Source organism: Prenolepis imparis, unplaced genomic scaffold, assembly GCF_030444845.1.
Source record: "Prenolepis imparis isolate NDT839.2.m4 unplaced genomic scaffold, iyPreImpa1.0 SCAF_7, whole genome shotgun sequence".
NCBI classification, from domain to species: Eukaryota; Metazoa; Arthropoda; class Insecta; order Hymenoptera; family Formicidae; genus Prenolepis; species Prenolepis imparis.
The window spans coordinates 10,400,359-10,417,046 of NW_028141165.1; the positions used below are offsets into that span (position 1 = coordinate 10,400,359).

Sequence of the window (16,688 nt, forward strand, 5' to 3'; positions counted from 1 at the left end):
ATATACTTTCTTATTCTCGAAGCTAAAAACGCACCTAATCGAGTAATTGACATGCCAAAGGCATTAATTAACCTAAATTTACTATTGATGAATGAGTATGTTTTCTCTGCGTATACCGAAAATCGCTGACTCCTCGCGGGAGTGATTCTTCATTTAGTTTTATTTACGGTATTATTTATATTACAATAATGATAAACTAGCTCAAGTAAAAATAATTTCTTTCGAAATATTACAACAAAACTTTTCAAATTTTTACTTTTCCTCGATCAATTAAAAATTCATTTTTACGAATACTTTTAAGAGAGTTAGTCTTTTAATCTTAATTATTTAAAGTGCTAAAAACATGCAGAGATTAAAGATTAAAGAAATATTCGAGAATTTCTCTTTAATCTCTGCACACAGAGAAACATGCAGATTTTACGTACAACAGTTTAAACTAAAATTATGTAAATGAAAACAAAGTTTGAACGAGAACTTAGATGAGATTTATTCGATGAGATTTTATTTCGATATCAAGTTTCGTTAAATACGAGTATATATTTTTTTGCCTATAAATCAATGAGATAAAATCTTTTACATCCGTTAATATTATATACATATATCTATATGTTTATTAAAAATATTAAATTATATATAAATTTTATTTTTAAAGATTAATTTATAAAATATCTCTTATAAATCTCTCGTAAAATGCTTTGTGCCTATTACTTTGTGTGCCTGAATTTTTGGGCGGTGTAATTAATTCAGTATTGGTAAATTACGACATCATCAAGTTTCGTTAAATATTTTTTTGCCTATAAATCAATGAGATAAAATCTTTTACATCCGTTAATATTATATACATATATCTATATGTTTATTAAAAATATTAAATTATATATCATTTTTATTTTTAAAGATTAATTTATAAAATATCTCTTATAAATCTCTTGTAAAATGCTTTGCCTATTGCTTTGTGTGTCTGAATTTTTGGGCGGTGTAATTAATTCAGTATTGGTAAATTACGACATAATGTAAATAAATAAAAACTCCATAGACAGATATAATGCATCTCGCGCGGCAGCATGATATCATTTTCAAGATATTCTAAGAATGAAAAATTTTTAAGTTATTTTTCAATGTCTATAAGCCGATTGCATTACTAATAGTTAATCAACATTGCATCTTGCATTGAATAGAACTATAACTTTCACTGTAAATCGCAAACCTGACATTAGTGGATTACAATGCCGATATGATTCGCTTGTAATAAACGTCGGCTGAGTAGTGACAAACTCGGCGCGATTACGGCGTTGATTGTTAGATTTACCGTCGTTTACCCCTGGATGCTGTGGTGCGGCTGTCGCGCCCTTCCACAATAATAGCTCTACAGATCGAATGACGACTCGACATTTAATGGCAGTGACATAATCGTTCGTGCTTCGCGCGAACGACCTTGACGAATGACCGATCGGTTCTCTCTGTTCTCGCAGAGTTGTTCGGCTGAGTGAGCTTTTTTCCTTTCCTTCTTTTTTCCCCTGATTTGTGATATAGATGCGATATATACGCTCGCGCGATTTCTCTCTTGGCCTTAATAGCGCGAACTCGCATGATTCTTTCTCCTACCCTTTCTACCGGCGACGGTATCGCATTCAAGGTCTTTGCGGGCAGGAAAGGAATTCGCGGGAAAATATAAGCAGATCATAATTAGTAATCAAATTTGTATATGATGTTAATATATCAATTTATAGATTGATTGTTACATGAGGCATCTTATTTTCTATTTTTTTTAATGATACTTTTATATGAAAAAAATTCAAAGGCCCAATTATTTTTTATGAGAATGTCGGGCAAGACAGTTTACTGAGACTTTCCAGTTGACATTACATAATGAGTAAGAAAGTGTTCATATTTTTTTATGTTTATTTTAAGAGTTTTGTGCGGGATCATTTTTAAAAGAAATAATTTTATAAAAGCATTTTTCAATAACATTTCACACAATATTCCATTATATTATTGAATTGTGTTATATTGTGAATATATAAATAACATATAGATTAAACTAATTCTTATATTCAGCAAAGTTTTTCTTTTATCTGTTTCTAACACTGTAGTCTGTTTTTAACTATGTAGAAATATAGCATGCGATAATATGCTAAAACTCGAGCCTACATTATAATTTGTAATCGCAATTAAAATAAAATTGATTACAACTATAGTATAAGCTGGCGGTGATAGAAATCTTTCTACTTTCGAATCTCTCTAAAACTAATTTACTCAGTAAGGATGCACTAGCGAAGTGCTTTTGCATCTTTCAATTTATACAAGCATTGACTGAATAATCTATATTCCATATATCTTTTGTACTGCTTTGAGTGGGTGTGCGTGTTTTATCAGTTTTTACAGTTTTATATTATACTTTTTTTATATCATACATATTGTATAACATTTTTGCGAACATTGGCAGGTAGCCGCAATTTAGGTAACAAATTTTTTACGCTATTATTAATAGTTAATTATGAGAATCGGTTGTTAATTAAGCCGAAACAGTAAACTAAATTAAATTAATTTAGATAGAGAGCCAAATTCTCCTTAAATATTTACTAGTGAATTAAAAAATCAAGACAATTTTTTGTAAGTGAGATGGAGAGATATATGCGTTCCTTTTGTGATCAGTAAACGTAAATTTTTACAATTAATACTTGGCAAATATCAAAATGAATAGCAAAGAAAGTCGCATATCGCGGTATAATCTGCCGTGTTAATTTAAAGATCCAAAGCATCATACGCGATTACATTATTGTGTATTTACATGTGCGAAGTATTGTAATATAAGTATTATAGCATGAGATATGCACTCATTGTCAGAATTATAATTACGTCTTTCTCTCGGATGTACATACTGTGATTACGTGATTAAAAAAAGAAATGTGAACCGTAAATTTTCCGATAAACAATATATTGAAAATAATTTTTTTCTACTTTCCTTGAGTTGTGTGTGTGTGTGTGAGTGTGAGATATAATATTATGTTATGAATATTCTTTTAATATGATCTTATTAGATCGTTTTAATAAATCGAATTATATATGACCGATAATACTAATATTCGGCATGATAAAAAGTTTTTCAATATTTTTAGCTTTTTTTGCTAATTACATTTTAGTGTTTTGAATGTTTCTAGAAAATCTATTATTTTTTACTAAATAATTTATTTACTGACAATTAATTTTCCGCGTTAAGGCAAAGTGATATTGTAAATTACAAAAATGCTTATCAATTCTATCCTTGAGACTATGATTTGCATTTGTTACAAAAGGTTAAATAGATACGACAGTAAATGACAATTAAAAAATGTTCATGAATAAAAACTATTTAAAATTAATTTAATATATAGAGAATAACTTTAATTTGAAGAATCGAAGCATCGCATGCGATATTATATGTTTATAAGTTCGAAGTTAATATAAGTAAAAACTAATTAAAATTAAGCACTAAGAATATAAAGGCTCTCTATATATCAAATATAAATGAGGAAATAGAAAGGCTATTCGAGCCATACGCGGATGTCGGTGCGTCGATTCCAACGAAAATTAATTTTTCGTTGAAATTAACTAATTGTGCACGGGGCACGAATTTTGCTTGGTACACAATTAAAATTAATTTAGTATATAGAAAATAACTTCTTCGAGTTTCTACAACATGTATAGAAAAAAAGAGATTGAGTAAAGTTTAGATTGACACAAATTTTGCATAAATTGCTAAAAGAACTTTGATTATATATTATAACTTATTAATAAAATATACTTATAGGTAGATTTCATGAAAATAAAAATCTGATAATATCACATTAAAAAAACATGCTTTTAGTTATAAATGTTATCTACTATCGTCTACTATCGTCTAGTGTCACAAATCTTTTCGCGACTCTCCTCTTGTTTTCCTATATAAGAGTATCATGCACCTACGCTATAGACAGATCTTTTTTCCCCTGATTCGTGATTCGGGAGAGGAGAAATGCGTGCATACGCGTTTTGTTGATTACGAAAGGAACCGTGCATCTTATACAACTTTCTCAACTTGAGTGACGTAACTACGAAAGTACCGATAGTATTTCCGTGAAAGAGAGAAAAGAAAAAGATCGAATAAAACTGGACCGAAAGAGATTGTGAGAAAGGGGACCTCTCCTCTGGTCATTCGGTGACACCCCACCATCACATCGACCGGTACCGTCGACGTCGTGCTTACGAGAAACCGTGTGTTCAAATGTTTAGCACCCCACTTCTTGCAGCTATTCGATTCCGAAGGTGGAAACAACACTGTGGGCTTACTCCAAACGTATCGCGATCGGTCGTTCAGTCCTTTGGAAACATTGGATCGCGCGAGTTCGATCACTGTGAAATCACTGTGGATCATCGTAAAAGTAATCGATCCTCTCATCGATTACACCGATCAGTGCGTAATTTGGCGACATTTTAATCTCTCTTCGAGAAAAAAAAATCGGCTTTCCCTTCTTTCTTTCTCTTTCCTCGTATCATTGGATCGTGAGAATTATCGGCACATCCACAAAATCGTCGTGTTATACTACTGCGATATTCTCGTCGTGAGCCTGCGGAGGAAGATCGCGTGGTTGCGCCCCGCGCAGACGACCCCAGAGAATGAACCAGTGAATTATATCGCCACACGTGGTACGCTTGTTAAATTCCAAAGGTAAGCATCTCTGAACGCGGCACGTTCGACTTTTTTCATCTGTGCAAAATTGATGATCGCTACTTTCTTTGCGCGATCCACAAAGTAGTTTGATAGGGGTTGTTGACCTGTATCATTTCCCAAGAGATCGAAGCGTTAGTTTTTGTTGACACCACTATCCTTCGGATTAGTATTTCCGGAAGGAAAGTGTCGCGTTTCATATAACGAGAGAGACACTTGTCTTCTCCGCTGCAATTTCACGAGCGCGGCTACTTTAAGAGAGAGGAGAAATGAAAATAGTTCGCCCCCGATTTTGTTTGATATAGATTTAGCAAGCACCGCGATTGCGATAGTGATTTCACTTCCTACGCAATATTGTGATAAAGACATGCGCGATAGGTATTGCACGTGCAAGTTGCACTCTCAGCGAAAAAACATTTATCGCTGAAAATATAAAAAATAATAATGCTTCTTTGACACGTCTTGAAATTTGCACAGCGACAACGAGAGAAATTCTTCATCGAGATCAATTCTTATAACTTCTCGTTACACATACATATAACATTAATATAAGAACAAATTAAGTTGGGGCAAAATGAGAGAAATTGGGTTGAGAGAGAGAGAGAGAGAGAGAGAGAGAGAGAGAGAGAGAGAGAGAAGAATTCTTACCAGAAGATGCAAATATAGCAGGAAATCTCCTGTAAAATATTTACTTCTCGCTACTTCAACGCTTTCACTACGAAGTTTTTAATTTCGATTTCTTCAATCTCTCGCGAATGGGCTTGAAAATAATAATATCGCAATACTCGATCAAATATAGTGCTTTTCCAGCACGGAAATATCTTTCTTGCTTATGCACTTGGTAGTGAAAGTATTAAAAAAGATATAAAATGTCTTATTATACTCCGATATAGAACTCTGATATACAACTTTCGTGCATTCATTCTAAGAGCAGCGACTCAGTTTTTTTTTAACAAAGACGGAAAGAAAAATAGGGGAAAACAGGTTGTTCTCTTTTTTCAACGTTTTGTTCTTTTTATATTGTTCACGCTTGTTGTATGAATTCTATACATGTCGAAAGCGTCAAAATTACTGGTGTTACACACATGTACTCACGGAAGTAATATGCACTCTTCCTCCATTTAATATTATATTGCAATATTGTGAGTTCTTTTTCTTTCAATCTTTGCAAGTGTTGCTATTTGCTAGTAATTAAGAACTTATTAATGTACATTCTATTTACTCGATTTGATACATTATTGTTGTATTTGATAGATTTCCTACTCTACGGTGCACTTTGTGGCCCGGACGAATTAAGTAATCAAATTATATAAATTTAATTTATTAATTTTTATTTCCTTACTTTTAACATATAATTAAGAATAACGAAAAATTTTATTTCTCTTTCTTAATAAAAATTCTACAATTTATTGCATAATACGTTATTTTTGTCGAATAATTGATATGGCATTGAGAAGACGATTTATGTCATCCTCAAACAAAACTCCATTATGCAGATTAAATACTTGTCCAGTTTAGTTATATTTTACGCTTGCTCGTTTGTGCTAATTATTACAGCGTGCAACTTACAGTTAGAGAGTTGCAGTGGTGATACTTTCCGCTTTTACTTTCACGAAGATTGAATATTTAAATGTCAAGAAATAAGATGTTTTTAAAAGAAAATCAGAATTTGGAGAACATCTATATATTATTTTAAGATTAAGAACGGGATTTATTTTTAGTTGGACGATTATATGAATTTAAGAAAAAAAAATCTTTTTCTAGTGTTTTTTTTAACGTATTGTATAGATATATGAAAAAGAATAAAATTAATCATCATTAATTTAATTTTATAAAATTATATTTTACCGTTATTTTTGCGATATTATTGCAACGATTGTGAAGCAATATTTTTTTCATCGATTAAAATTTTAATGTAATTGCAAATTTGAACTTTCCAATCATATCGGATTGATTTATACAGATTCGGCTATATAAATATATATATTCTCTATGGATAATGCGATATTGCAAAATGAGATCTTAAAGTGAACATCATTTATCATAGTCTATGCGAGAGAGGTCGCAGGTCCGTTTCACTGTCAGTGATGCGATCCTCGTTGATAGTCGCATACACGTGGCACACAGACGGAGGCGTGCATGCACGTATCCGCGCACGCACGCGATCGCGTGCATGAATGTCGTTGAACACCCGTTTGCTCTATTGCACGTGAACTTTCTGTATAGTGGTATATACATATATATACATGTATATCGACGGTGAAATGTCCAACGGGAAGAAAGCGTAGCAGGAAATCAATGATATGTTGTTACATTGGTCGACTTTACTAGTAAGACAGCATAAGTGATCCTGAATGTATATACGTGGTCGCAAGGTTAATATCGTGAGATCGAGAATTGCTCAAAAGAATGTCCATTAAGCACACAAAAGCGCTTTATATGAATAATTAATTTCTGTGAATTAGTACAATTGATAACAGCGGAAAATGCAAATTTGAATTGCATAATGTAGCTTATGTTTGTTCGAATGCTTTTATATAAAAAATGTATTGAAATGCATTATACAGGATTATTCACAAATGCACATACTTTAGGGCTAGAGAAATGTACACATTAAAACAAATAAAAAAAAATTATTATTTGAACATAAGATAGTTTTTGAATTATGAAAGATTAAAGGAGAAATGTATTTGATTTTACTTTCTTTTCAAACAATTTCTTCTTCAAATCGATAGATAGTGAACTCTGATAGCATAATTATTTCGGTCTCCTGATTTATTGTTAGATCCATTTTTATTTTTAGAGTCATTTAAAACTGATTGTGCTATATAAATTAATTATGTTCACAACTTGCTAGAAAATATATGAAATATGAATAAATGTAAAACTATTTGAATAAACTGATATTTTTCAGCGAGTACAAAAGACTTAATATGATGTACCATAATGTATATTGAGGGATAAGACAGACACTTTAAGTATTTTTTTAAATCTCTCATAATTTAAGAACATGATATGTACGATCTACATATGTTTAAATAACATTTTTTATTTGTTTCAGTATGTACATTTACTCTTTGAAATATTGCCGTGCATTTATGAATTATTTTGTATAAAAATATTATATTTACAATGTATAATTTATTTATTTATTTGTATAAAATTTTTAGACAAAACTATAAGGAAAAAAAAATCAATACTCAATATTCCACATGTCACTATCATGTGACAATATTTCTGTATATCTGTTTTATAGTCTGTTTTAGACATTTTGTAAAGTAAAATGTAAAAATTATCGAAATACTAAAAATCCAGCTTAAACAAAGCTAGCAGTAGTATACATTTATGACAAAAGCGTGTTATATATCAAAGAGCTTGATTACATTGTTGAGGTATTAAGACGAATAATATTTAAATAATTTATGTCGCTGCGTAGAGATACAAAGTTTTAAGAGGCTATTGTTTACTGCCTTTTTATGCAAATATTGTGACCCTTACTATTGTGTAACTGTCAATGTATGATACATTCCAGTTTTTCTGTGTAGATTTAATTAAAATTATTTTTATATAATTATAGCTTTTTGTAAGTAATAACTAGTTTTGAGAGATTTGATTTGTGTGTGTATGTGTAAATATATTAAAATTGATAAGAAAATATTATTTTGAGATTTGATAGAAATTTTATTTATTTTTTTCTCTTTCTCTATCTCTTTTTTTTTATAAAACAATTGTTCTTTTTGTATTATTTTATCTCCAAGATATTATCAGATATTGCGACTACCGCAATTATCCTAAAATATGTAAGTACAATATTTCGAAAGATGATTAAAATGGTGTATGTCTGAATGATCTCAACTTCGTTGTGCAACTACAATTTCTCTATTTTCTTATCTTCAAGGAATTGTTACTTTACATTGCTTATATTAGTTGAAACGTACAAATTATTGCCGCCAGAATTCCTTTCAAATCGACCAGTTATTGTAGAGATAGAAAATTAGTTAGACTTCATTTAACTTTAACATTTATAGGAATATAATCGTAGTTTTTTTTCTTATATTAATTACACACCATCGACAGATTGTGTTAGTTTTGTCAATAACTTTGCAAAAATTGCATAATCGACAATCATCATTCTTTTCCCAGATTTATTGCAGCGCCTATGTCAAGTTCTTGCGACTATATAATTTCCCAACGTACTATTATTTTTACGATCGACATTAATATTCTTTTTTTTTTTTATTGTACCGCGTCATTCGTTATGTTCCTTCTTTATCATGAAACTGCAATGTGTGACCTATTACTAACTCCTTTCTATTCACTCTGTAAGTCGTAAGATTGCTACTCTATAATTTGGCAATCGCGCTGTCATGAAAATAGGGTCGGTATCAATGACATTTGCGTGTGCGACTATCGCAATTATCCTAAATAAGTTTTTTTTTTTTTTTTTTTTTTTTTTATTGCAATGTCGAGGTTCTCGATAATTTTCAATAGATCTCTTTAGTTCTCTCTTTTTTTGATCATTAAAGGCCAATTATACATTACGAGGATAAGTACTGTTTTATTTATCTGAGCGCCTCGTAAATCCTGGAAAGGATATCGCACGGTGAGAAGCATAACTGGCAATAAATCATTTGAGATTTTTTCGATCTTATAATCTCGCAAGGAATTGTTGCAACATATAAAATGTGTTCGAAAAATTGACGATGACCGACTTTACAGCCATGAAATTACCAGATAACGCAATACTACCATCGTATATGTTTTCGCATGATAGAGTACTGATGCATAGTGGCGATGAAATCATGCGTTCTAGCAATTCAAAGACATTAGTGCGAAAATAAAAAGAGGAAAAAAGAAAGAATGTGTGTGTGTGTGTGTATGTGAAAGAGAGGGAGAGAGAGCTATTAATAAAACTTTAAAGACGAGCGGTACAATGGGCCGCTGTTGAAATAGCTTGCGTAAAGTAAACGATCTTAAGTATTTGCAAAATCTTTTAGAGAGGTCATGCAGTATTGAGATATGCGAAAAAGCGTGAGATATATATTCTGCGAAATTTCTAAGATGATTATAATTTGAGAATTTATAATATAATCTTTGCATAATATATAATACAATATTTGCATAACGAAAGACTTATTTTAACTTCCTAATAATGCGTGGATTAATATTAAATTAATTATATACATGTTCGATTACACGTATAAATGGAATTTGATTTCAAGTAGATATTAGAGTGAAAATGACCGTGTGTTTAAATTAATTTGCCGTGCGCAAAACAGATGTTTGATCGCATATTTTCACGCTCGTATATAGACTCGCCGATTATGAATTATTCAAGCATTACAGCCGATAGTATAATAATACAAAAAAATATAAATTTTTCTTGCGGAAATTTCTTTTCTACTTTGTTACATATCATTTGCTGTCTATTAGAAAAACATACGTAATTAGCTGATGATTAACGAGATTGACACGCGAATGTTAATCATCACGGGAAATTAATGTTGCGCGATTTCCTATTGCTGCAAGTAAGTTCCTTGAAACCGCGGAATACCTTCCTTGAATGTCCGTCATTGGTCAATAAACTTCGCACGTCGCAGCAGACAGAGCAAACTCATTTTACACGAAAGGTGTATGACTTCCTTGGCGAACCGGTATTCGAGCTCTTTGGATCGACGTGACATAGAAACGCATCGGGAGGGAAGAGAAGAGAATAAGCTCCTAGTAGCACACATTCCTAGCACGAGTATCCTAGCATATACATTTAATTTTGCATCTCGAAAATTAGAAACTAGAAGGCGAAGAAATTAAAATATCTATACCTCTAATCAAGACTTTTTTTTGCTATTTTGTGTTTAGATATTATTACATTATTTATTTTTAATGAATTTTTAATGGGCTTACAATATTAATGCAAGTTTAATTATGGCAAATTAATTAAACTATTATAAAAGAAATATTCAAAATGTTATACCCCTTTCACTTTCATCGTACACGCAAGAATTAATGCTTATTTGCGATAAGATAAATTACTCCAATAGATTTAATCGCTTATTAGGCTTAAGAAGTTTTGCTTAGTTTCTAGCTAAATTAATCTAGAAATTAATCAATTTTTTATTTTTTTATATATACTTTTTTCTCACTGTTTAACAATTTTTAGATATTACGCAGTTCGAAGACTTTTTCAGATTCATTACGATATTCCATAATGTTAATTCAATTTATACTATTTAATCAATGTTTATTACGTTATATTATTTTCCATCTAATTATAATATTATAAAGTGCAGCAAAATAAATACATAAAATTATAGCATTATTGGTAATAATCTTATTATAAATTATCAAGTAGTGTCAAATAAGCATCAGAGTGTGTATAATTATATACGCTGCATTCAACTTGAGACAATCATGTTAGTTGTGTCATTGACCGTGAACGTTGGTAACACAATCCGTTGCTAAAAAACCACACGAGTACATAATTGCTCATTAAAACTTATACTATTTTCTTGTACATTGCTATATATATAATTAAATGATAATATATATTATACATACGTGTATATACGTGTACATTTTCTCTTATATGAATTTCACTTTTAATAAAGTTAGTTTTTACTTAATGCAAAGATTGAATCAGCTATTGCAGGAAAAGCATATAAACTGAATATAAACGGGAAAATAAGTCTGCGGAAAGAGAAGCTCGTTCATTTTTAAACTTTTTGTTTTATAAATATTCTTAGAAATTAAATATGTGTACATAGTTCGAATGATATTCGTATATATACATATTATACATATTATACATATTCGTATATATGCATATTTGTATAAATACATATTCGTATAAATACATATTCGTATAAATATTCGTATATATATATATATATTCGTATATATACATATTCGTATATATATAATACATATTCGTATATATTTATATACAATACATATTCTGGTTCAAATATATTTTTTGCTTAACCTTGATATTCGACTCTATGTATATATATATATATATATATATATATATATATATATAAATTTATAACATAATACTTCTTTAAAAGATAATTTAAATTATTCAACTTTATTTTATTTTTTAATTAACCCTGAACAGATTTTACAATTTGCATAAACAAAATGTGAATCAGTGAACTGTAATAACATACATGATATATTTTCTTTCAAGTTTATCTATCGATATGTGATGGAATGTTGAGATAATACGATCTTAGAATGTATAATATGCAATTATTCAAATTGTACATTATTGAAACGTACCGACAAGGAAGACAATGAAAACAGACATTATATCTTCAATACTTGTCATAAGCGGACATAAAGAAATAGAACGAAAAAAAGGAAATAATTAAATAGATGAATTTATCTCGCTCTGGGATTAAACATTTTTTGAAGTATTTAAAATAAGTTACAAAAATTTACATTGGACCAACATGATTTGAATCAGACACAAAAAAAGGAAAAGCAAAATTGCACGTAAGATAAAAAAGAAAAAGAAGAATGAAAATAAAAGAACATAAGAGCAAGATATTATATGAAAGAAAAGGCAGCCAGTGCTGTTATTATATTAAATAAATTTATAAGTATTGTAAATAGATATATATTAAATAAAATACACACACACACACACACACACACACACACACATGCACACATAAAATAAATAAAATCATAAAATAAAAATCAAATAGATATTATCGCGAAAAATGAAAGATTTATATAGGTACGAGAAAAATTATAATCATTCATTATACGTTTCTCTTGAGTCAGATGATAATACTGATGCAGCGTGCATTGGAAGGATGCGACAGAATCTAAATTGATAATCTTTTTCAAGAAAAAAAGAGAGAAATAGAGAGATAGGGATCGAGGCAAGTGCATACCGGGAAAAGTGAAACAGCGAAGAAGCACGTGTTGCAATAGTAGGTGAAACTGCAGTCGGATCATTATGGACCCTTGATGGGCGACAGAATCGTGCGTGTGATGTATGTACGCGAGATGCAGTCACGTGTACAAATACGTACATGAATGCTCTAAAAAAAAAAAAAAAAAACTAAAAACGAATGGGATAGGGGAAGGGAAAAGGGGGGATGATATGTTGCATTCGCGCTGTTAAAAGGACAAATCGGTTGGCGGTGGCATATTTCGCAAAACGAATTTATTGACAGTCATTTGCATGATCCTGAAGCAATTGTCGGTTTCACAAAGTCGGTCGTTCATTCTAGAAAACGTATATATGTGTGACGGTGTAGGGAATATATAGCTCTTTGGCGGTTTATTATGTAAAACCTGTCGAGTCGATAATTCATGTGTCAATGAAGCGTAATGTGAGACACCGATAATAGGAGGATGTCTGGCTGCATGTTGCAAACTAGCATTTCATTGTACCCTTTTCGTGTACGCGATAATAACGAGAATAATTGGATATAGTTGCGCAAAGTGGAAGCGACTACCCCATTTCGAGAGTTTTTGTTTTACATATTCTGAATGATTGGAGAACGAGTAGAGAAAAATGTGTGATTTGAATGAATGTATAAAACATTTACCACATATACACACACACGTACATAAATTGAGAAAATTTATAAACTAACAAAATAAATAGAATAAGAGTATATTCTTACATTGACCGCGCAAATTAATTGTTGTTTAATCAAAACAATTTTTGCCTAATTATTTCCGAAAATTATCCTTTGATTTCGTCATTTATATTTTCGCGATAATATTAGCTTATTTAATTCGTCTCACTGTTTAAGAATGTGGAAACCAAGCTGATGGAGAAATATATTGATCGTGCTGAAATGTTCAGTAAAACGATAGAAGCGAAATAATGCATATCTAATTTATTTAGTACGCATAAATTTTCAATACAATATTTTCTATAGAAAAATATACAACATATCTATATAAAAACACATTATTTAAACAAAAGTTTATATAATTAGACGAAATTTTTTTATGTTGTAATTACAATTATTTTTGAGACATTATTTTTTACGTTTAAATTATAGGCCCGCTTGATCTTAGGAGTGATTGTTTACAGGAACTACACACAGTTTGCGGTTTACTTAATATCGTAGTTTACTTAATATCGAAAAGTATAAGATGAGAAAGGAGACATTAAATTAAATTGTATGATTGTAACAACTGAGAAGTAGTCTCGAAGCTGTTAAATTCGTAAATTAAGTTGAATGAATGCTATTCTCTGACGATATCATCGAGAAACCGGTCATCTATGTCCTAAAATGAGAAATGTTATGTAAGAGCACTTTAACGACATTGCATCGGCTGATGTTCCATTATACAATTGATGTAATGTTCAGTTTTACGAAAGCTCGCGCGATTTTACGATTTTCGTAAGCCGCGATTCTTCTTCCCTCGACGAGCAATAAATATAAGATAAACGCGAGTCTAGCAGTCACGAGAAAAATTCGCATTATATTGTGAGAAACATAACGTTACACGTTGATTTTCTCGCGTAGTATTTATTTTTCGATTCAATAGCGATGCATTATTAAATCAAGTTATTAAATCAGTCGGATGAATTACAATCGAAGTGATTCATCTATTGTTGATTGCATATCATATTTTTATATTAACGGTGTAAGAGAACCTGTAGATCGTCTGATACGGTAGTTAAATCATCATATTCGAAGCGTATGAAAAAGCACATACAAAGTTCTATGTGAAAACTACACTGCTAATACATAGCCAAGAAGAAAACTTTTACGAAACATCGTGCAATTATGAAGAAATTGATTCCTAGAAAATTGAGGATACGATCAGCATAAATCGAAACTGAAATACGACATGCTTCGATTAGGTCGCGCTCTACTCATGATTTAACATTGCTCATTATCGAAAAGAAAAAGAAATACACAACATAGAAATTATATTCTTTAAGCATTTGCATAAAACTTCAAACATTAAGTTTTTAAAGCTTCTATAATGTCCAAGAAATATTCTTCATAAATATTTTTAAAAGATTTTTAAAAAAGATACTAATTTAAACATATCTATTTTTTTAAATAGCATACTTTCTGCATTTATTTATTCTTAATTATAGTTTTACTTCATATATATATATATATATATATATATATATATATAATTATTTTATAGATTATATTCAGTCACATATAATTCTACTAAATAATGATATAATCGACGATTATATCACTCGCGAAAATACAAGTGAGAATAATTGTTCTCAGAAGTTGTGTGTAATTAATCGAAAAAACTTGTGCCAAACTTTATACTTGTTTGTGGCTATGAGCAGCTGTATTCTCGCTACGTGATTTACTAGACAATCTGCATATTTCACGGACGGTTGGACCATGATAAAAATGATTGAGGACAAGGAGGAAATTTGTGTGGCGACGCCTCCCTATCGTCTGCATTGCACACGTACATATACATATCTAGGATAAGATAGCTTCTTTTAATGAGGGATCGTTCGTGCGTGATGAAGTCATATGGTTAGTCGAACCGCTAATCATAATCACATGTCAGTTTTTCTTTTTTTCCGTTTTTACTTTCACTCTCCCAATGAAAAGTCCGGCCTGCAATCAATCTATCATCCTTCGCTCGCGCTTCTACTTGGTTCTTACAGCGAAAGTCGAAAAGGCGGTTGCGTTTTGTCGAAACAAATAATGACACCAAAAATATTAATAATCAGAAACAGCCGAACGCGCACATTGGAAAGGTATGAAAGTGTGTCGGTACTGATGCAAAATCGCATTTGATCGCGAGGAAATTACATTATTAAATCGTAGTAATTATATAGGAAGATTAAGAAAGATAATATATCATAACAAACGAGTCAACAAAAAAAAAGTAGGCTTTATACTCTTTATACTCTTTAAAGAACGTCTTATTTTTTTTAGGGGAAGAAAAATGATTGATGCGAAAAAGCATTTGTAGAATATAGTTAAAATTGAGCAAACAAAATATTTTTAAAAACATTTTTATACCTCTCTAAAAAGTTTGAAAGAAATGACTCGTTTATGAAAGGATGCTGCGGTGTCAAAAGATTGACATGCGTAGATCGATCAATGCAATCCATGGTCGAATCAATTTGTTGCCGCGGATTAATACGGGAAAAAGAAAACAAGTTTATAACACGATTGGCATCCGTCACGCCAAGTGTTCGCGATTGCGCGTGCTTTTCTAACGATGTAACTCATTGCCATTGAGCAATGCCAAATGGCAATTCGACCTGTCATTAGAGGCTGCGAAAATGAGCAGGTTCTTCCTGTCTTTTTTTTTTCTTTTATTTTTTTCTTTCATTGTGACCACATTGGATCATATCAGACGTGTGCGAACCGGTTCGTATGCAGATTTATCGAAGGAATGCAGATTTCAGCAATCGGCAAACCGCGCATCTTGCGCAAGAAAATTCCATGCTGCTCGATTAGGGCCTCGCGGATTTAATGATGATATAAAAGTGAGATTTTCTTTTTATGACAAATTGCAAATTTTTCTTCGTGAATTTTGCTTGCGAATGAAAACGTCACAGATGTCATGCTTATGTAATAAAATTTGGCAATTGTTTATACGATGCGATATGGCATACCAAATTTTCTTGAAACTTACACGTATTATATGCGTAGAGAACTTATATGCATTTTATTTAATTTGGAAATATATAGATAGCATAGATTTTTTTTAAAGAAGTATTACTGTAATTAAAAATATATATTTATACATAAATTTTTGATTGTATGCGTATATATGTTCGGGCAGGAATATATATTTGAATATTTAAATATACTTTTATATTGATTATGAGACCTTGAAATGAGAACTTAACATTCACAAAATGAAATGATATTTTCAGTTAACTTTCTACAATGAATATCAGCGCGCCGCCGACGATCGACATCAGGATGTCTAATACAATCTACAACAATTCAGCAGTGCGATTCTGGCATTTTTTATTCCATGATTTATCTGGTAAGTTTACATTACACGAGATTTT

General features: G+C 30.8%; 1 protein-coding gene across 3 annotated transcripts in view; it reads left to right on the forward strand.

Moving 5' to 3' along the window:
* Positions 1–16,688, forward strand: part of Sit (stuck in traffic) — a 60,701-nt gene that overhangs the window by 38,423 nt on the left and 5,590 nt on the right. For 2 of the 3 annotated variants that reach the window (XM_083042261.1, XM_083042263.1), the window contains exon 2: positions 16,548–16,663. In XM_083042261.1, coding sequence (XP_082898387.1) covers positions 16,561–16,663 — 103 coding nt within the window. In that variant the 5' untranslated portion in view covers positions 16,548–16,560. Of the gene's footprint in view, positions 1–4,236; positions 4,688–16,547; positions 16,664–16,688 lie in introns of those variants that run through there. The other variant, XM_083042262.1, reaches the window with a different exon arrangement.